Here is a 22,671-nt window from a genome sequence, read left to right as displayed (position 1 = left end):
GGACATCCATGTTTTTCATTTGATAGCGATGAAAAGCTGCCATATTAGCATACCAGATATTATCTTTTCATACCTCCTTTTCTCTATTCATCTGTACTCATTCTGTAGTTGTCTGAAGATCAATAAATCCTTATCTTATTAAAAGGGCAATAATCTGTTGACCTGATATCCATCCATCCCTAGTTTGACATTAAATAATTACAATCTTACAAAGAGTTGGCTACAAAACCTTCGGATGTCTTTAAAGCTAAAAACAGACCAACAACGCTTCCTTTTCCGTAAAATCAACACATTAAAGCTGGTTGTGTTGTGCGGTATTAATGCCCAAGAGTTTCTACTGTAGAAAAATGCCTCTTGAGCTGCCTTGCTCAAGGACACTTTAACAGTCTTGAATCCTTCTGGTCCTATTCTGTTTGACAAAAGTGCGTGAAACGAATGTTGTGTGGGTGCACAAGACTTCACTACAGGTATTACGTCAGTATCATCAGCAAAATGTACTTAAAGTATCAAAAGTAAAAGTATATATTATGTAAAAGTGGGAGAATTGTCTCGACCCATAAAGAAACACCTCATCCTTAAGTTCACAAACATCTAAAGAATCATGAATACCCAAAATACATATTTGGTTTTGATTCAACAGGACAGTATGAAAAAGTTTAATCTGAAAAGTAACTAAAACTGTAAAATATATGTAGTGCAGTAAAAAGTACAGTTTTTGCCCTTAAGATGTAGTGAAGTACAAGGATACAGTTGCAAAAAAAGAAAATAGTACTTTGAGTTTGTACATAGATACAGTAAAATAAATACTCCCTGGCCAATACAATCAAATGTAATACACCTCTGCCACATGTCCGACCGTTACGAAGCATATAATGGCCGGCTTTTGTTAAAACTGTCCAAAAGGTGTAAATTGAGCTCTCTTATGACTGAGATTGTTGTAATGAACTGCATTACATAGAAATATGTTTCTAATATTCGTCCTCTCATGTTTTTAAGTGGTAAATAGTAAAACATGCGAAACACCTCCTAGTATAATACAGTCCAGCCGAACACCACTGCAAAATACCTTTAAAGAGTTAAATGAATCCCTCTCTGACAGTATCAGTCAAAACTAAATATTATTATCTTTGTAAAGAAAGAATTCATGGTACAGCTGTTGTACTGGATTGCATTAGTTTTTACAGGTGAATGTTTAAACCACCACCACTGACAGCAAACACATTTTTAAAGGCCCCACGTTGTGCAAAATGCCCTTTTTAATTTCATTTTTAATCTTATGTCTTTTTAATTTTTAATTCAATGCCAACATATATATGCGCCCCCAAGAGACCACAAAACTACAAGAAAAGGCCGTCCTCTCTCTTTTCCTCCTGCTCCCTCCTCCCTTTAGATTTAGCTCCCCTTATGATGTCATAAGGGGATATGTTGATTATGTGACCTCCTCCAAACAGTCAGCAGGCCGTCTGTCACCAGATAGTAACAGCATCCTGAATCCACTGAGTCCTCCGTTGTTTTTTCCTCACTAACGCCGACTCCTGAAGGTGAGATCACAGCACACACATTGATGTGTTCCTCTGAAACAGTGTGCAGACTGCAGCAGCATGAGAAAAAACTGCTTTTTGAACATCAAACCATGCAAACCTGTTCTAGTGGGACCTCCAAGCACAAGTATGAACTTCATAATGAGCAGATTACATGACCTATAAAGTGAGATTTCCCTGACCTGCAGATGTGCAGCTGCAGTACCGCCTTTAAACCAACAGGGGGCGCCAGCGACCTGTACTTTTTGCTGAAAGCTCATCAGATTGAGGTCGCTCTGAGTCCTCCTTTTTTTTCTCCACAAACCATCCTCCTCTCTGCCAGTCCGCTCTCCCTCCGCTCCCACATTATTATCTCTTCAGAGTATAATCTTTATCCCTCTGGCTCTGCTCCCCTGATCGCCTTCGAGCTGCTCTCAGATCAGCTGCACCGGACGGATCCGCGTCTCCAGCTGTGCGTGGCTCCAGTCCCGCAGGCAGGGTCGGCCATGTTGTTGTGTGGGGGTGGATGTAAGTTTAGTAGTAGGAAGTAGAGGCGACAAAGAGCTGGGACACTTCAGGATCTCACTTTTTCCTGTTTCCTTTTTTTTTAAATTTTAAATCCAGTGTCATGCTGCTGCTGGATCCATCCTCTGTGACAACAATGACCGTCTCCTCCAGCGCCTCCACCATCCTCACACACTGTGGCACCGCTTTGGTTTAACTTCAGCTCCCTATCTGACCACAGTTGCTCTGCTGGATGGATGAAGTGAGGATGAAGGCGGTTCGGTCCCGGTTGGAATAACTCAGATTTTTTTTTTTTCCCGGATTTGATTGAAGGGGAGGAAAAAAAAAGCAGAATACACAGAAGGAAGACGCGGATTTGTGAAGGTAAAAAAATCCCAAATGAAACGTGTCTTTGTCAGAGCAGCAGGATTAGATAAGGATGGGCCGAAACGCAGCTGCTCGCCTGTCTGACCTGTCATCAACAAAGGAATGAAGCTGCCTTATGATCGTACAAATATATACCTGTCTGCAGGGTGAAGTCTGCACTGTAGCTCTGCCTGCAAGCTGAGATCCGCGTATTAATCATCTTTAAATAGGAGAAAATATCAGTGAATACACAGCATGTGCTTCAAGTCCCCGAGGGATATTAGTGCAACCATATCAGATATCAGAAAAAAACACTTTAAAGTAGGACAAGGTCATTTAAGCACGGATATTTGACAGTTTAATAACACTGCATGTGTTAAAAAGCTCATATTAGATTAGTTTAATCATATAAATGTAAAGATTAACTTGTCATTAAAGGATTATGGGAAACAAAAGTTAAAACATCAATAAAAAAAAATGATTTAATTGTCTTTTTTTCAAATCTTATGCAAAAATGTTCTGTGTTTCCATCAGTCTTCATGACTGCAGTGATGCTTCCCTCTTATTGTACTCATTTAAAGCCAGACACAAGAGGGGATAAGTGCCACCTCATCTTTTCAAATATCTAACCCAATCTTTGACTCATGCTGAGTCAGATTATTGTCAGATCAGTCAAGTAGGAGGAGGAAGAGGAGGAGGAAGAGGAGGTTCAAGCCCTTTCTGTGATACTGTCAGTTCAATTCAAACTTACTGGTCGAACAGCTGAGTCACACTTTCTGAGTCTTCCCCAGTTTTGTGCTGTTGCTTTTATTCTTCTTCTTCTAGCTCTGCCTTTCCGCTCTGAAGGCAGCGGCTGGGGGTTTGTCCTCGTTACCCACTCAGTGTGTGTGTGTGTGTGTGTGTGTGTGTGTGTGTGTGTGTGTGTGTGTGTGTGACAGCCTGTGTGAAGTAAAGTGACTGTCACGCTTAACCTGCCTGGAGAGCTTGTCATGTAAAGCGTGCAGCTCATCCTGAACAGCAGCAGTCATTGCTAGTATAAACCCATGTGAGGGCTGCTGAACCTGGCCTGAGGGGAGTTAAAGGGGAATGCCGCAATTTCTAAGATATATGTGATAAAAATTTGGCACCGCTCCACAGACAGTGAACAGACAGTGACTTTGTTGGCCCACAGGATGAGTTATTGCACGGCAGGACGGTTGGAATTCAAGCTACTTTCTAGCAGTATTATATCAGTATCTGCTGCTACCAGAACTACTCTAATCATCACTGACTGTGTACCTCACTGACTGTGTGAAACTCATTCAGATCCTGTTAATTTAACGCAACATGAGGCAGAGATTGCTGAATGGGTGACTCCGATCTGGAAACACTGAATTTTAAAATGTAACTATTAGGTAATCGCAGATCCCTGAACAGCCTGAAGAGGCCGAGCGACTTTGTCATGCAGCTGATTTCTCATCATAGTCAAATTCAGATTTTCTGTCTCTCCAGCTTTGGGAAAGAGTGTTGCAAGTTCATGGCTACCGTGTAAAGGTTCCTAGAGAGTATTTTCTATTTAGATTTTGAAAATGGCGAAGCGCTCTTGAGCAAAGCAGCACCTCCTCCACCAGCGTCTCTGTAAAACACTGAGTGTCTGAGTGGACATTAAACAGCTTATTATGATCTGCACTGCAGCTAAATAATTCATCAGTCGTTCATCAAGAAAACCATCAGAACAACAGAGGCAGGAAAAGATTCTAGTTGTGTCCACTTGCATTAAATCCTTTAGGAAGCTGCCAGCCACAATCCACTTAATACACATAAACATGAGCAAACTTTTTAGGATGAAACTCTTGTCAGCAGTCAGTATGTGACAGTGGGTTTTGATATGTTTGTGCTCTTTCCTCTCTGTTGTCTCACAGTAAAGCAGAATATTCCTTCAGCTCAAACAAGCCCGCCGCAAAACCTTTAAAGAATCACATTTTAGTGAGTGTATTTTTCCAGAGAAAACTTCCTAATCCGGGCTATCGAATGACTTTTAAAGTCACCCCGTTAGATGTTGACAGTTCAAACACTGGGCCCTGTTATGTGTCCTGACAAATGGATGATTGTAGACAACACTCAGATTCCCAAAATAGCTCCCACTTAGCTGAGACTCAGGTACCAGTATTCAGGTATTCCCACAAGACCTGTTATTCTAAAGAATATGCGATGCCTGTTCTCCGGCAGCACCCTTGCTCACATGCTTTTCCATGAGGACTTGGATTTCCTACAAACTATCTTTCTCAAAATTAATCATAATATTTTCTTGAATTTCAAAGAGAGCTGAGGAATTAGGCTGCTTCCGAGTCTTTTCTTGACCTCAAACTGTTGTGAGCTTCCTGGTCTGTTTGAGATCTCTACACCCAGTTCAGTGTGGATCTCAGTATGGGCCACTTATCCGCTCCGAGGCTAGACTTCCCAAACGTCACATGACATTTCTCCAGGCCCAGTTTTAACCCTTTGGCATCAGAGGAATGCGGTAAATGGTGGCAGGCAGCATCTGTTGCAGATCTGAGGCCCAGTAAAGCTCTGGAGACCCTCCCCGTCTGCAGCCGCAGCGTCAGCCGCTAGCACCTGTCCGAGGAGATGCTGGGAAGGGTTTCACTCAGACGGCCGGCTGATGGATGGAGGAAGCCCACCATCGTACCCCTCAGCTCGGCTGTCTGACAGTCATCCGGCCAAATGTCAGCTTCATTAGAGGGTGGATAATCCAAACCCAGGGGAATGGAGGCTGTGTAAACACCGAAGGCCGTTTGTGCTAAAAGGACCACAGTATATTTGAGAATCAGAGTTTAGTTTATTTATGATGCATGATATGCATGATATGCATGATATGCTGCGTCAGTCAGATTGCAAGTTCTGCATAAGATAACACATATTTTCACTTTGTCCAGCAATGGGTACTTCACTGACACGTTACGTATTGTGACTGTACCCATTCAGTGCCATCAGTATCAGGTTCACATTTAAGTCATCTCGGTCAAACCAATAAAAATGTTAGATTTAGCTGATGTGTAAGGTTCTTCCTAATAGTAATCAACTATCAAATAGTCTTTCAAAATGTTTGTTCTGTAGTGAGTCAAATAATCATTCAATGATTAATGATCAATTTATCCCTCCAAAAGCTTGTTTCCACAGTCTGAAAGCCAAACGTACTTCATTAAAATGATAGTAAGCAAAGAAAAGCAGCAAATCCTGGCATTTTGGCCTGATAAATAATCATTAAAATTCTTGGCGATAAAGACTTTGTCAACCAACGGCGACCAGCGGTGGATTCTTTGCAGGTGATCTTCTGTACATTAAAGCTAAAGGCGTCTCTTTGCTCCTGACCAGTAGGACTGTAAATGTGGATGACACAAATATTCCTGCGCCGTCTGTAAACTCAGCTTAACTTTGTCTCTGCAGCCTTCTTTAAAATTCAGAACCATGACCACTGCAAGCAGCCAAACTTCCTCACCACTCCGGCTATCAGCGAGCGTGAGAGAGAAAAACCTGAGCCCTCCTCTGTCTTATCAGCATTTTGTGAAGCCTGTGTGGAATTCTCACTCTGTGGTCGGAGCGGCGGGGCGGGGGGAGCGTAGGCGGGTCGCTGATAAGAAGAGTGCAGGTCAGAGTTATCACTGTAACAGAAGAATATAGAAAGTTCTGATGTCATAGCGTTAGAGCTGGGGGCTGGTCTGAAAAGCCCAAATTGAATAGCGGCCTGTTTTTGGTTTTGTGTGCAGAGCTGTTTCCAAACCTCTTGGTATGTGAAAGAAGACTGTGAATGTTGTATGTGGAAACAAGCAGGGACCAGAGAGGTCAAAGGTCATGGGGGAGCTTCAGATGTTCCTGGAGGACTCAGTCCCTCAGGGGAACATCTGGAGCCTTTCGTTTTCTGTTTGTTGTAGATACTTTTGGGTCGTTGCTAAATGAAATGTGTTTTGGCTATATTAGCAATAAGGGAGCTTACAGCTTAATGTAACAGTAAGAGGGTTACACAAAAAACTGCAATTATTTGGATAATGAAAGAATAGTTTTAGTCATCTGTTTAAGAAAAAGAGCCAAATATTTGCTGTGTTCAGCTTTTCGAATGTAAGAATATGAGTCTTCTTAAATGATAATAAACTGAACATCTGAACTAAAGGCTCTCAGACACTTATGTGAAGGCATAACATTCACAGCCATCGCTGGCTTTGTGTGAACCGAATCTTGCTAATCAAAAAAAAAAAAAAAAAAAAGAAATCTCCTTTTCAAAGTGTCCCTGAGTTAGAGTCATCATGTTTCAGGCAGGTGTTGTGAGAATCTGCTCTGATGAAGTGTCCTTGAGCAAGACGCTGTATTCCCTCCAGCTATCAGCTCTGCAGTGACTGACGGAGCAATCTGACCCGTCCAGAGGAGGAATATTAAACAAACATACCATCTATCCATCTGTGGCACGTAACACTATTGAGACAGATAAAAAAAAAAAAAAAGATGAACCCTGTCGACAGAAGCAAACTAAGCAGAGACAGAAAAGTTACGCAAGGCTTTTATTGCAGATGCTTGTGTATTCATTTTTCTGAGAAAAGAGGAGAAGAGGAATGAATGTATAAATCATTTTTAAACTTTCATAGTCACGTTGGCTGAAGAAAGAGACATTTTTGCCTTTAGTGGATAGTGATAGTGGAACATTTTGAACACCAAGTGCTTTGACTGAAGCTGAAAGAAAAGTCAAGCTGACTTTGTCCTCCTTGTCTGTCTCCATCTATCAGACGGGAGCAGCGCTAAGACAATAACACCACGGCTCTCCAATCAGATAGAGGAAGGACACACACGTTTTTATACTTAGCGATGTCATATAAACTTCCTTATTTAAACTCTTCACCTTCCTCTCTCATTGTTTCTGTGTGTGGCTCCAACTGGTGCAACTGGGAGTATTCTCGTGTTTGGATGCCGTGTGCTGTTGTAGGTCAAGTAATCATCCCGGGGGCAGTGGGATGTTACTATTAGTTACTATAATTAGAATCAGGCAGATTTTCTGGCTCTTCTGTTCAGGAATGATCTTGTGTTGAACTGAATAGACTTTGAATGTAAAATCTGGTTTGACATTTAAGATCCAGCAACATCTTTCCTGGAAAAACACTTTTCATTCTCCTCTGTGGCCTTAAATGCCACCAGGACAAACTATTTTTGTTGCATAATTTTTCACCTCATCCAGAGTCGCTGCATTCTCACGTTGGCGGTGCGATCTGAAGTGTGGACACAGCCCGTGGTGTCATCATGTGACGGCTGGCTGCTTTTACCAGTATGTCATTGATAGAGGGTGAGCTGAGCTGATTCAAAGGCAAAGGCTGTTTGCATCATGTCATCGCAGCCAGGAGTCCGTAAGAGGCCTCCAATAGAGAGCCCTGTCATCTCTGAAACACATCTCACTGTTTGTACTTTTAAACATGGGCGTTTGCTACAGGCCAGAATGACCTGCTTCAGCTACGGGCCCTAGGGGTCACTCATTTTATTTTGTTGGGTTTTTTTTGTTTTCTGTCATTATCCTCTTAGGGTAAATCCTCCATCCTCATAATCCTCCTAGTAGATCAAGCTGGTAGAGCTGGCACTGCCTGCCTGGTGCCCCCCTCCCTCATTCAACCAACCTGCTGTCTCCCCTCTGTTTCTCTCTTAGACTCGATCTCAATTATTTTCTTCATGCCCACACAGCCACCAATGGGAGTTATATCAGAGTTATTCTTTTGCCTTGCAGTGCTTCACTTATCATCCTGGATTCGGTGGGAAACATTAGACTTAGATATATATTTTCTTAGATATATATTTATGTACATAAAAGGTATTGATTTGCTTCACTTTAAATGCATTTGTCCAATAGAATTCATTTCATCTGTATCGGGCAGTGTAGATTTAGCTCAGCTCTCAGTGAAGATGATGGACCATATATTATATTGTTTCTCCCTGTATATGACCAGAGACCAGTGTGTATACACCCCCTCTCTGCTCACAGAGAAGCTACAGCACTGAAAGAAAACACACATTGTCTACAAGCTAAAAAAAACATTTGATACTGCTAACACATATTTTAATCACTGATTCCTCTGTTCACAATATATAATAAACTATTTGCTCTATAAATTCCCTTAAAACAACTTACTTGTGGTCCCTCTGAGGCCGTATTTAGGCAAAGCTGTGATTTGAGCGTCAGTATGCCACCATGCTGATATTTAGCAGGTAATATTTACCAGGTTTGCCATTTTAGTTTAGTGGGTTAGCATGCTAACTTTTGGTTACCAGCACTAAACACAAGTTCTTTGGTCATAAGCCAAAGTATTGGACAAATTAAATCAATTCAGGTGGGGTTCAGATTTTTAGATAATTCAATCTGGACCAAAGTGGAGAACTGACCAATGTCACCACTGAGCCGAGAGCTTGGCTAAAAATGTACAAATCTTCTTTTTAATGCTTTAGCCAGCAAATGTTTGGTATTTTTACACATTAAATGACTAAAAATTATTGATTTTCTTATATAATGATGTTTTATTCTTTATTAGTCAGTCAGCAGTAGAGAGATGACAGGAAATGAGGGGACAACAGATAGAGAATCACATGCAACAACATGCTGGACCTGAACCAAAGAAAACACAGTTTGACGGTTTCCTTTTCACTAGAAAGGATTGATTGTCAAAACTTTGTGAAATCAGTCAACCATTTGCATCAACACAAATCCTTATCAGAAAAACAAAAACATTGTGCATAATTATTAAGCAAGCTTCTTGTACATTATGAATGTAAATGACTAATGTGGTGCTTTATTTTCGAAAGGCTCCAGAAGTTCAGCTGAGGTTTTGTGCAGTTATGATAATTTTGGAAGAGTGATGTCAGTTTTATGAAACGGCTGATGTCTCAGTTTTAGAAGGGAAAAACATCCTCACTTTAAAGTGCAAATATTCCTGGGACAGTGTCCAGTGCTTTTATGGCGCGGTCAGTTCACTGCTGAGCCAACCGTCCAGGCTCTGATGATGAAACACAAGCCCACCGTAGTTGACCAAGCCGCTGAACGAAGCCCTCTGCTTTCCACGACACTGACTGTGTCTTGGGGTTAAAGGAAAGTTTGGCTCGGAAAGTTCAAGTCTTTTTTCCGTGCCAACATTTTCAGCATATTGGCAGTAGTTCTAACATCTGAGATTAGATTTATCGGCGTATTCCTTTGAAAGCATTTTCAAGAAGTCTGTTTCACTTTGAAGCGTCTCCGGTGACTGACCACTCTTGAAATGGTTTTGTAGAGGACGACCAGTGCTCAGGACGAGCTGTAACCTGCAATTTAAACGCTTGTACGGTTTTATTTGAGCAAAGTGTTCTGAATCTTTGGAAGGTTTCTGTGGTTTGTCCCCATTTTGTTGATTTCCTTGGCAGTTCAGCTGGAGAACTCGATGAACTCTCCGTTTCGCCCCTCCTTCTCTGATGCAGAAAAAAATCCTTCCCGCCTCCCAACATCAAGGCCGCTGTTCCAAAATCAGTGAAAGGTGTATCGCTGCACCACATTCTCTTGCATTTCAACACTGCTGGAGTGTGACCCTGTAATTGAAGAGAACTGCCACCCTTGTCACTCCTGTCACCAACTGTGCCACGGTGCTGCTCAGTAGCACCACGATTGTTTAGGCTGCTTTCATGTTCCACATCTTCTCCGCGCTGAATAAAAGCTCCTATTTCACTTCAATCCTCTATTGTTTTACTGTCTTGTAGTGTGTCAGCACCAATTAACCAAGTCCAACTCCTCGAGCAGCTGTTGTTCTTGGCGAATGGAAACCTTCTGATCTCCCAGAGCTCAGGCTTCTTTACAAGCGTGTCTGATTGTCTCCACATTTTCCGGGCCTTCACCTCACAAAAGAATGCCTCAGTGTGACTCCGGCCAAATTATGTTAGGAGGAGGAATGACAACCACGCAGATGGAGACACACCAGTGTTTTAAATCTTGTAGCGTGGTCAGGCTGAGGGATGGAGAGACAATAGGCCCCAGGGTACAGGCATGTAACACATGACAGACATAACACCCTTCATACATAGGAGCAGACCTGAACTCATTTTGCATCTTTTTGTTGTCGATTTGAGTCTCTCTTTGGTTGTTTTGGGTCTCTTTGTAGTCGTTTTTGAGTTTTTTGTGGTCATTTGGATTCTTTTACGATCGTTTTGAGTCTCTTTGTGGTCAATTTGTGATTGCGTTCGGGTTTCGCCCCTTTGTGTTGGTTTTGTATCTCTTTGTAGTCACTTTGGATCTCTTGGTAGTCATTTTGTGTCTCGTTGTGGTCATTGTCCTCCATTCTTTCCAACAAAAAATATTAACTACCACTTCATACGGAAGCTCTGGCCCAGGGACCCCTGACCCCTGAGCTAGAGCCAGCGCCTGTTTTCAGGCAAGCACGACAACTATCGAAGGTCGCTACAGGCCAGCATGACCTGCTTCAGCTCCAGGCCCTAGTGGTCACTCCTTTTTTTCTGTTATTCCCTTAAGATCTTGAGTTCATATTGTTCTCCATTTCAAGGCGGAGTTGCTCTAGATTGGTTTCAATTTCTCATGTGATCTCTCCATGGAAAGACAATATTATGTAATAGATCACAACAATGTAAAATGATCATCCCTCTATTTTTCACTTGTCATACCTCAAAACATGCATGCACAATGGAATTGACACATTTGACTCACTTTACATTTACCCATATGCCCCAGTTACCACATGGCTTATAGTCTTAGCGGTTGCAACAAAAACAACAAAATGATTCACATTTTAATATCAGGTCATTAAATTTTCATTTCATAACGCATGTTCCAACAGGCCTTATGTTGCAAGCGTTAATCCCACATCTCCCTTGGCCCTTCACTTTATTCATGTATCATTAAGGCGAGGCATGATTTGGATGCTGTATTCTTCAATCTGCTGGAATTAACTGGACGGCTTTGTGTCCTGTCTGTCCAGGCAGGTCGAGACGATGGGCTGCATAAAGAGCAAAGAGGACAAAGGCCCTACGATGAAGTATCGGCCAGAGAACTCCGTGGCGTCTGACCCCAACGCCACCGCCTCTACACCTCACGTAGGTCACTACGGACCGGATCCCACCCAACTGCAGCAAAGTCAACTTCCCTCCTCCTCAACAGGCTCTGGGGCTGCAAACTTCAACCACACCCTTACGCCGTTTGGTGGCTCCTCGTCTGCCATGACTCCCTTTGGAGGGGCGTCGTCCTCGTTCACCGGTCCTGTTTCCAACTCGTTCTCGGGAGCTGTCTCAAGTGAGTTGTGTTTTATTGTAAGATGTAATTTCAATGGTGGTAATGGTCAACATGGAGAGCATTTCCCTGTTAATATTCATGTTCAATACATACATTTTAGCCCATTTATTATCTTCCAGACAGATACTCATAATCTTTATATTCTTCAATCTGTGGTATTTCCACAATGCTGTATGGTATCTTGTCTTTACTGACATATTTTTTTTGCTATGGTATTTAAATCCAGTTGATTGAGTTGCTGCAGATGAGCAATCCATCATGCTTTTTCATCATCATTTTGTCGTGCTAGTGGCTCGGCTGAAGGGATGGAGATCCGCTACTTTGCCAGAATGAATCTGAATGACTTAAGTGATCTCAGATATGTTCAGTATCACCGTCCGTCAGTTTAGATCATGGTCCCCAGTGGATGAATCCTAATGACCAATCATCCCATTTTGAATTTAATCCTCCAGCAGATAAAGTGGCACTGAATTTTTATAAAGGTATTTGTGGTTCCTGAACGGTGCATCCTACTGACTTTGATCATCCCCTGACTTCCTCTAGCGCCACATTGAGGTTGACTTTTGAGATTTTCAATGAAATATTTCAACAACTAATCGATGGATTGCTATGAAATTTTATACACACATTCATGCCTCCCTCAAGATGAATTGTAATGACTTTGGTGATCTGTTAACTCCTAAAGTAGCACCATCACTTTGTGACACTCTGCAGTACATTATGTTTAGTGCTAATTAGCAAGTGTTAGCATAGTGGCCCGCCAAACTAAGACTGTGATAAACATAATACCTTCTAAACATCAGTGTGTTCGCTTTGTCAGCAGCATTACACCTTACGGATATGTTAGCATGGCTGTCATTGTGTGGTGTGGTGCATGACTTATCAAACCAATCTTGAGTAAAAAAAAAATTAAAAATAGACATAATGGAAACATTGATGTCAGTATAAAACACAGGTGAATGGTTACCAGTTAGCAAGTTAAAATTCAAATAATTTTTATTACAATAATTGGGTTAAAACGTGCAAACATAGCATTACTTAACACCGAGCTGAACTTGGTCAGTATGCTGATCTGGCATGTCGGCATTACAGCTAATGCCCCTGTTATTGTCATTTTAACTAGCTTCTCCTTGTTAGATTGAACACAGGTCCGGCTATCAGCTGTGATCACTCTAAACGTGTCTGAGCTGCTTACAGCGATCCTGAGGGCAAAGTGATGAGATTGAACCCTCCTGTTTCGGTGGGATTTAGGTTGTAATCCTCCTCCACGTTGGATTATCTGCTCTCAGAGGGAGGGTGAAGGTGGCACTGCCATGGTGTTTGCTTTCTGCTGGAGATAATGGGATTACTGTTGACAATCACTGCTGTCAGCGGAGGGGATATGAATGTCATCTGTCCGGGGGTCCGGCAATATAGAGGGCAAAATGTTTTGAGATGTTGACACGTACCATAATTTACTGAAATTATGGTCTTGTGATGTCTTGTTTGAGCTCCAGTTTATGTTTATGACAGTTATGGAGACTGTTATATTAAAAGTTGGATATATTGACTCTACTTTGGCTTGTGTCTGAGTATCATTGTCTGTCTCTGTGGAGTCTAGTCACAGTCATATTTCCATGCAGGGGAAGTTCTCATACTATTCACAGGCCAAAAAAAATCAATACAGCATGAGCTCTCAGAATGTGGCGAGACAGATTTACCTTCACTGGCCTTTAGACAACAAACAAACCTGCTGTTTCCTGAAATCTCTAATGCCCTCTACTTACATCATTGTCTGCTATTATGTGTGTGTTCACTTGCACAAGCGCACAAGGTTGTCTTTTATTATAGGTGGGTCTGTTTTTGTGTTTCTAGGTGGTGTTACCTTCTTTGTTGCCTTGTATGACTATGAAGCAAGAACATCAGATGACCTTTCATTTAAAAAAGGGGACCGCTTCCAGATCATCAACAACACGTGAGCATCTTCGCAGTTTCTCTCTCAGTTCATGTTGCATTTATTTAGATATGTTTGTAGTGGAGCAGTGATAACAAGATGCCTCTCTTTCATGCTGCAATCCTAAACTGCACCTGTTCCCTGTGTGTCTGTATTCATGAATGAGTTTGATTGCAACTTGTTTCCTGAAGCTGCCTTTCTGCACAGTTCTGTGAATCTTTTATTTAATTCATGCTGTGGCAGAGATGTTGCCTGAGGTTATAGCATTGTAATGTAAAGTAGATTAGTTTCATTCAATCCCAATAGTGACAGTGTTTTTCAGTCCCGCCTCGCATTTTTTAAGCCAGTTCGACATTTTTTTTAATCAAATCTGGAGGGTTAAATGAATGCAGAACAAATTACTGAGGATAATTGTATACAAGGCTGATCCTCCAATCATTAACAATTAGCAATTATAAACTGGGATTCACCCAGAGGATCAGTCATAGTAAGATACATAAGCACCAGGCCTTGGTTGGCCATTTGTCTCATCTCTCCTGTGTCATTGTCCTCCTGCAGAGAAGGAGACTGGTGGGAGGCTCGCTCCATCAACACGGGGAGGAAAGGCTACATCCCGAGCAATTATGTGGCCCCCGCTGACTCCATCCAGGCTGAAGAGTAGGGCCTTGTTGCCACTTGTTATAACCTCATTACTCCATTTACAACGACTGCACCAGAAGACTATTAACGCTAGCATGATCTCGTGTCACATGGGTTACAACAAGCACGCTGTCCCAACATTAACAGCTTCATAATGTGATTTTGATGTTGTAATCAACAACATCTTGTAAAGCTAATTTTTAACAGCTTTATCAGCTTCTCTGTCTCCACGTTAGAGTTGGGCAGTTTTTTTTATGTATGTGTCTCTTTATAGGTGGTACTTTGGCAAAATGGGTCGCAAAGATGCTGAAAGGTTGCTGCTGAATCCAGGGAACCATCGAGGAACCTTCCTGGTGCGAGAAAGTGAAACTACTAAAGGTGACGATCGCTTCTTCATTAACAGAGCGGTAAAGTGGGAAGTGTAGTTTTCAGGCATCCATGAGTAAAACTTCTATTAATTTCCTGCTGGGACAATGCTAGCCTGCTAGTAGTTAGACACAAAACAAAAGGAAACAAGTCCACTACAAATTCCAGTGAGCATTTTGGTATGAAACATCCAATCAGAAAAGTGGAAAGAGGGAGACAACAGAAACGGAGAAGACGGTGTATAACAGGACTTAAACCATACTAAATGCTGAATGCTAATGTCACCATGGTCATTTTCCATGTAACTATGTTCTGAGCGTACTGAACCAAAGCGTATTTTTACATCTCAAGTCTACTTTCTCCTGTTTTACTACGGTCAATGCGTACAAAGGTGACCGACTTAATGTACAGTGGAGGCTGATGGGAATGTCATTAGCTTTGAAGTTATTTGGTCATAAAGTGGAATTTATAGTGGCAAAAAAGGACTCAGAGAAGCAGCGTCTCATCCCACTTTGCAGTTCTATAAACGTCAAAATCTCTTCTTTGTTTGGACGGATGAAGGACGTTTCTCTTGCCTCCTCTAGGTGCGTATTCTCTCTCCATACGAGACTGGGATGAAGCCAAAGGAGACAATGTGAAACACTACAAGATCCGCAAGCTTGACAGCGGGGGATACTACATCACTACACGAGCGCAGTTTGACACATTACAGAAGCTCGTCAAACACTACACAGGTATGTCTTGTGCAAAGCTTCCTGCTCACTCTCTTGTTCTGTCTTCTGTCGTTTTCATCACACCTGAAAATTACTGTCAGTCACACCTGTGCTCTGTGCCACCTACAACAGGCCCCGGGGTGTTACAGGCAGATGAATAGCATTCAATTTTATTAACAATCCATGGTGCGGTTATGATTTTGAGCCTCCCTCGTTGTCTTCTGCCTGAAAAGGCTTGAGGTTCACTTCAGTCTGACTCCAGAGAGGGTTTTGGTGTGTTAAACAGCCACTTCATCTCATTTATATTTCATCACAGTTAGTATAAGAGTAAAAATTCATCCACATCAAATGGAATGAATCGATGCATGAAACAGGCTGGCTTTTAAACGCTGCATCCTGCTGGTTTCAAAGACTCGTGTGGGTGTGTGTGACCCTGCTGGGTGTAATGTAGCGTTTTGATCTCCGTGTCTCGCTTTATCACAGAGCACGCCGACGGGCTTTGCCACAGGCTGACCACGGTTTGCCCCACAGTCAAGCCTCAGACCCAGGGGCTTGCTAAAGACGCCTGGGAGATTCCCAGAGAGTCCTTGCGACTGGAGCTCAAACTGGGCCAGGGCTGCTTCGGAGAGGTCTGGATGGGTAAGAGCAAGACAAGACGAGACGCACAGGAACGTGTTCGCAAAATGCTTTCTGGCCTTATGCGTTTGTTTAGTATTCAGTTGTAATTATCTTGATGGGGAAATACAAAATCAGCCCAGATTTATGTAGGAAATTCAGACATTATGCGCATAAATCAAACACACAAACACTTGAAGCTTATATTTGTTGTGTCTATTTTTGTCCAAACAGGGGAATTATCCACTTCCTGCAGTTGCTTCCTCTGTTTGTTGTATTCTCTCAATCTCCAGAGATCGTCTCACTCATTTATTTGTTCCTTTTTTGAACTGCAGGCTTCGTATTCGCTCATCCCAGGGATATTTTTGCGAGGAGCGCATGCATGACAGCACATGTCTGAGCAATTACAAGACCTAATTAATGATATTGTCCTGCTCCCACCCCATTAACAGCACTGATTACCCCTGCGGCCTGCGGGCTTTTACCTCCCTGTCTTGTCACTGCAGGCACGTGGAACGGCACCACTAAGGTGGCCATAAAGACGCTGAAGCCGGGCACCATGTCGCCCGAGGCCTTCCTCCAAGAGGCTCAGATCATGAAGAAGCTCAGGCACGACAAACTGGTGCCTCTTTATGCTGTGGTGTCCGAGGAGCCCATTTACATCGTCACAGAGTACATGGCCAAAGGTACCCTGAAACATACCTGAAAACCCATTACAAGCTCCAGAATGGCTTATTTGATAAGCAATTAAACTGATTTTCTGAGAACTCTCAGCCCTAGAGATTAACAAGACTCAGCTGTTTCCTGTTACATGCCACTGATGAGGTCTATTTTTAAAGAGAAGCAAAACAACATCAAGCCTCAGCCTGTAGACTTTTCAGGCATAAAGTTGATCACACGGTCTTGGATTTTCAGGCACTGATGTTGCACAGATATACGCATGGTGATTTCCTTAAAGGGGAAATGTAAATTTTATGGATGTTTTAATTAATATGCTGTACGGATTGAAAGTCCTTGAAAATCCCCTGTGGCACCCTGAGGCCCAAAACTGGGATGTTTAATTGAAAACTGCAGCGGTTTTGTGGGAGGCTTTCATAGCTTCAGCTGCAATGCGTTTCTTTTCTTTTTTTCAGGCTTTTATGAGTAATTAGATTTATGTGTGCATAAATGTTGACTCTATGACATATGCCTCTGTGTGTGCATGCTTGTCTAAATGCCTTCAGTTTGTTGGTCGGCTGTGTGTCGTGAGCTCTTAGAGCAACTGCTGTTGTATTTTCCACAGTTCCCCCACTCGTCATGCAGAAAATACTACCTCCGAATTAGATGGAGTGATTAGATGTCACTATGACTCGCATATCAATTCATAGCCTAATTTAATATTCAATTTAATTTTCCACCCAGGTATGGTAAGGATGGAGGGCTTCATTGATATATTTAACATTTCATATAGCAGTAGATTAGTAGGCAGGGTGTAACACTGGCCTTTTTATTGCTCCCACAGCATATTATGGCTGCCCTGAATTTATGACCTCTCACTGGTGCTGTCTTTATAGGAAGCTTGCTTGACTTCCTCAAAGAGGGTGACGGCAAATTCCTTAAACTCCCCTTGTTGGTGGACATGGCTGCACAGGTGAGACAAACCACAAATTCCTGTGTTGTTTGATTTCAGATAGCGGAGTTTATGTGAGTGATTCGTGCTGTTAAGTTCTATTTTGAGCCCCTGATTTTAAAAAAAGAACTGCCTCAGGTAAACATGTCTTCCTCTCCCAGATTTGGCACGCTTTTGCTTTTGTTCTTTCACTATTAGTCTCCTCTTTATGCCTGACAGAGGGCTTGATGTTCCGAGTGTGAGAAGCTAAAAATTATTTGCCGAAGCAGCTGTCGTGAGATGCTGTCAAATGTTTTGTTTATAGATCGCTGACGGCATGGCTTTCATCGAGAGGATGAATTACATCCACAGGGACCTGCGCGCTGCCAACATTCTCGTGGGTGACAACCTGGTGTGCAAGATCGCCGACTTTGGTCTGGCCAGGTTGATAGAGGACAATGAGTACACAGCGAGGCAAGGTGGGTACACACAGAGCACGTAAACACAAACCTAGACTGTGTGAGTCACAGGTGAATGAGGTGTCGGGGTAGAAATGGATGGAGCAGTGACCTCACAGCAAGGACGACTCCGCGTTGTCTCCTATCATGGTGAATTAGGATAATAGTGGAAACCAGATGCTCCTGTTCCCTCTGATTAGCTGCACTTTTCACACGCTGAGATAATTCATCTCACTGCTGTGGCTGTTCCTTAAAGGACTGACCTACCCAAATTACAAAAAAATATTTTCTCACTTGCCTGCAGTGGTGTTTAGCTATGTGGGCAATTTTTGTTTTATTTACTCAGACTTTGATATTTCTGTCTCTGAGATCCGGAGTCTGGAAGCAGTTGTGAAACTGTAAAAACAATATTGGACAACAAATCCAGTATTATATTAGAAAAAAAAAGATAAAATATCATAAAACATGGGAGACTAAATGTATTGTAACAAGACCAAGAACCTACAGCACTGTTAGGCGCAGCCATTGCCTGTATTTAAGAAGTGCATGTAGCTACCGTGATGTCACCTATTGATGTATGGACTGCCGTTTTGAAGCCTTGAGTCTGGCTGTGTAGGTGTCGCCATCTTGGTTTTTTTGGAGCCTGAAGTGACATTCGTCCCAAGAAGACTGCCTTTGTTTAGTCAGACGGTAGCCCTGCCCTAAAGCACAACCTGCTTTATGGTCTATTTTACTCTAAACAGGATCAGAATTTACAAAATCAACATCATTTTGTATTGGAGGAGACTTGAAACTAGTGATTGGGATCATAAACTGATTAGGAAAATCTTTACTGATGTAATAAATCAAGTCAGAATCAGGGTCATTTTCTCATAGACTTCCATACAATCAGACCTCTGTTTGGAGCCAGTGAGACGCCCCCTGCTGGATATTAGAAACTTCGTATTGGCTTCACTTTTTAGTCCCAGAAGCTACGTCCACTTTTATGCAGTCGATGGGTGCAGCTGTATTAAAGCTAACCGCTAAAAGCTAACAGCAGCACACTTACATGCCCTCAGTCAGAATGTTAACACGCTAATGTTTAGCAGGTATCATTTGCTACTTACTGCTAAAATGAATTACTACAGTAATAAGGAAGCTGGGTTTACAAAAGTATAGGATGGTAAGTATTGTAGTTACTTTGTCCCTGATGGCAGGAAGTCCCCACAGGAAAACAAAATCAATAGTCATAAAGCAGCTGTGAAAAGAGTATCTACAGACACAGCTCCTACAAGGGCACTTGAATAGTACATAAAAGATGCCCGTCGATATTTGCTCGGGTACTTGGTTTCTAACTGTCACTGACAGGAGTGGTTGCCACTAGCAACAGGATGTTCAACTGAAACTAACTTCTGGTGGCAGAAAAGGAGACTGATGAGGAGATTAAATGTTGTTTGTGATGCCAACAGCAACGAAAAAGTTACGTTTAAAACTTTCAGCAGCTTTCCAGTACCAGTGTTATATCGGGAATTTACAAGGACAACATATAAACGGTTCCAATGAAAACTTGCACGAGTATTATGTTTCTAGAAAGACGTACCGATTAACTACATTAATGTTAACACAAACAGAATTCAGTCCGCCGTGGTGGCAGAAATAACTTTAAACAGGTGAAGAAATCCAAAACTACCTGCGTGGCTAGATATCACATATGCCATAGAATATAAAGTCATGTTTGGGCACCCAGAAGTTGAACCGACCCTTTACAACAAAATCCTTAATGATGTCCTTTATACTCATTCGTATCCCTGAAATCTTTCATTTGAGAGTTGTGAGACTTTTCTCTGAGGTTCCTGTATGAAACTGAATACCAAAAAATGATGTAGTCTTAATAATGTCATTGTGGGCCACTGTGGTCTTTGTGATTTCCTGGAAATAAAACCAGAAATGAAGGCATGCCCCCTCTAGTAGCATCACCTCACCCCTCTCCTCCCCTCCATCACATGCAGGGGCCAAATTTCCTATTAAATGGACGGCTCCAGAGGCCGCCCTGTACGGCCGCTTCACCATCAAGTCAGACGTCTGGTCCTTTGGGATCTTACTCACCGAGCTTGTCACCAAAGGCAGGGTGCCCTACCCGGGTGAGTGACAGTGACAACACACACACACACACACACACACACACACACAAAAACATGCATATGTAGCGTCAGAGGGCGTCGATTCACAGCCAGAGTTATCAGCTTCCAGTCTGTCAGTAGACGTCAAGCTGGCGTGCTCGTTAATATCGAAGGATGAAGTGAAGCTGTCTGACATTGTCTGCGCTGGTTGTTTATGCCTCTGCAGGGGGAACAGAGACATCCACACACACACACCCACACACACACATCTGAGATTAGATGAGACCATCTGGTGGAGGACGATCAGGAGATTGAACACCACTCTTGTTTATAACCATCTGCCAGACTGATATTGCCCTGGGGAGCAGTGCCTGCAGTGCTCTGCTTCACCCTCACACAACTCCGCTTTCTATCAGATGTAGCACTGAAACAACTAATAGATTGATCCATCCATACAGAAAGTTAATGAAAAACAGTTCTGATGATTGATTTAAGGAATAGCTGTACGCTAAATATGAAGCTACAGCTTGACGTCCATTAGCTTAGCTTAGCATAAAGACTGGAAACAGGTAGCTTGGCTCAGTCCAAAGCTAACAAACTCTACCTAAAGCCCATTGTTTAACATGTTATATCTCATTTGTTGAATCCATATGAAAGCTAAGGTGTAAGAATGCCAAGTTGTGGTTTTATAGGGAGTTATGTGTGGGACTATTTCTTAGCCGGGTGCAGTGACTTTCTTTGGTGAGCTTCAGAGGTGCTGGTGGGTGGAAACTGTTTCCCTCAGAGGGAGCCAGGCTCTTTAACCCTGTTTCCACTTTTCATTTATATAAACTAATCTAACCGTCTCCTGGCTGTAGCAAATTCATTGAACAGGTATGAGAGTGGCAAATATCTTCTCATCTAACTCTCAGCAAAAGAGCAAACGAGGATAAGTCACATGAAGTTGATCTTTTCTTTTATTTATGCCATTTATCAAGCAAAAATATTTGCTGGTTTGAGCCTCTTAAACTTGGGAATTTGCATCTTTTCTTTTTTACATTTATATACTCTTAATGTGTGAAAAGACACAATAAACTCTTAAGTCTGTAATCTATCGACTTGAAAACAAACACACGAGCACCTGGCAGTGTCCTCCTCTCACTTGTGCCATTGGTATTCCAATTTTTTGATTCCACTAACCAAAGCCTAAAAAACAACAACAAACAAAGCTCTGACAGCCCCCTCTGTGTCCCGTCTCCTCCTCAGGCATGGTGAACCGTGAGGTACTGGAGCAGGTGGAGCGAGGCTACCGCATGCCCTGCCCCCAGGGGTGCCCCGAGTCCCTGCACGAGATGATGAAGCTCTGCTGGAAGAAGGAGCCCGACGAGAGGCCCACCTTTGAGTACCTGCAGTCCTTCCTGGAGGACTATTTTACGGCCACGGAGCCACAGTACCAACCTGGAGAGAACCTATAGCCTGCCTGCGTATCCCTCCGCCTGGGAGCAGACTTACTGACAGACAGAGAAAAGACACGAGCTCTTAATTATTTGACTCCATAAAAGTCGACTGAAAACCAGGCTAAACCACTATTTGCTCTACCTATTCTTTATTTTGTTTTTTTCAGTGTCTGCCACCATTTCATTTTATATTCATATGTTTTCAGTCATGGTACTACACAAGTCTTAGCTGTGTGACATGTTTTTTTTTTTTATTTAATGTGGACTTTATCACCATGTACAATACTAACTGTGGTTAGGAGGACACAAACTGAGTTCTGTTTTAACTACACTACATGTGGGATTCTTTCTCTTGAACACAGTGCGTTGCTGTGAAATAAGCTGTGATAATGCCTCGCAATAGAAAAAGATGTTGTCGAGATTGACAGTCCCACTGTTGGGCTGTTCATGTGGCTAATGTGGAGATTTCACACTCCATTCGCCTCCAAATTGTATTCTTTTGTGGTGAATTGGTGAATTATGTGTCAAAACAATTGATTATTAAAGAGATAATATATTAAACTAAATAGCTAGAAGCTCTCAGGGGCCTGGTGGTCATTATCACAGTCCATTTGACAGTGATTATTTAAAAGTAAATCCCACACAGCTTAACGGTTACATTTCATCAGCTACAGTGCTTTTTTTTTTTAAATTTGTTACAACTAAAGTGAGACTGTGACATAGTCTTTTATGCCTTTCTAATGTTTTACAATGCATTCTTTTAAATCTTATGTTCTATGCTCCTTCGTTATCATGTATTATCACCATGTATGCATATCACATGGACAGGGTTTTATAGCTTCACCTGAAGACCTCCCCAACTGTCCATCATCACCCAGAAATCTCAGACTTTTTTATTATGGTGCCATAATTCCCTCTGTCCCTCGCGGCCCGGTTTGCACTGTGTGATCTCACTGTGATCACTACAGCGGCTTGCTTACATAGAAACAATCTGTTTAATGGGTCACTGAGTTAAACAGTGATGAAACTCGTGGACCTGCGGCCTCTCTTCACATGACTCTTCTCGTATAGCCTCGATGAATTTTAAGCGGCTCTTTCTAAAAGTGGAGATCACTTGAAAAGCCAGCAGACAAGTTGGAAACATCCATTTTATCTCCTACAATGTG

At 42.3% G+C, this 22,671-nt stretch overlaps 1 protein-coding gene across 2 annotated transcripts; it reads left to right on the top strand.

The window, feature by feature from the left end:
• Positions 1–1,876: 1,876 nt before the first annotated feature.
• Positions 1,877–22,213, top strand: LOC139220785 (tyrosine-protein kinase yes-like). Of its 2 annotated transcripts, XM_070852629.1 has the most exons (13): positions 2,000–2,048; positions 2,145–2,408; positions 11,348–11,658; positions 13,513–13,612; positions 14,150–14,248; positions 14,505–14,608; positions 15,181–15,330; positions 15,793–15,948; positions 16,431–16,610; positions 17,478–17,554; positions 17,838–17,991; positions 19,959–20,090; positions 21,315–22,213. In XM_070852629.1, the coding sequence occupies exons 3-13, from the start codon at positions 11,361–11,363 to the stop codon at positions 21,521–21,523; spliced, it is 1,659 nt and encodes a 552-aa protein (XP_070708730.1). In that variant the 5' UTR covers positions 2,000–2,048; positions 2,145–2,408; positions 11,348–11,360; the 3' UTR covers positions 21,524–22,213. The 2 variants fall into 2 exon arrangements, with proteins under 2 accessions (XP_070708729.1, XP_070708730.1); XM_070852628.1 differs by having other exon boundaries at positions 1,877–2,408.
• Positions 22,214–22,671: the final 458 nt, after the last annotated feature.

Source organism: Pempheris klunzingeri, chromosome 21, assembly GCF_042242105.1.
Source record: "Pempheris klunzingeri isolate RE-2024b chromosome 21, fPemKlu1.hap1, whole genome shotgun sequence".
NCBI classification, from domain to species: Eukaryota; Metazoa; Chordata; class Actinopteri; order Acropomatiformes; family Pempheridae; genus Pempheris; species Pempheris klunzingeri.
This window is presented reverse-complemented; position numbering and strand designations above follow the sequence as displayed.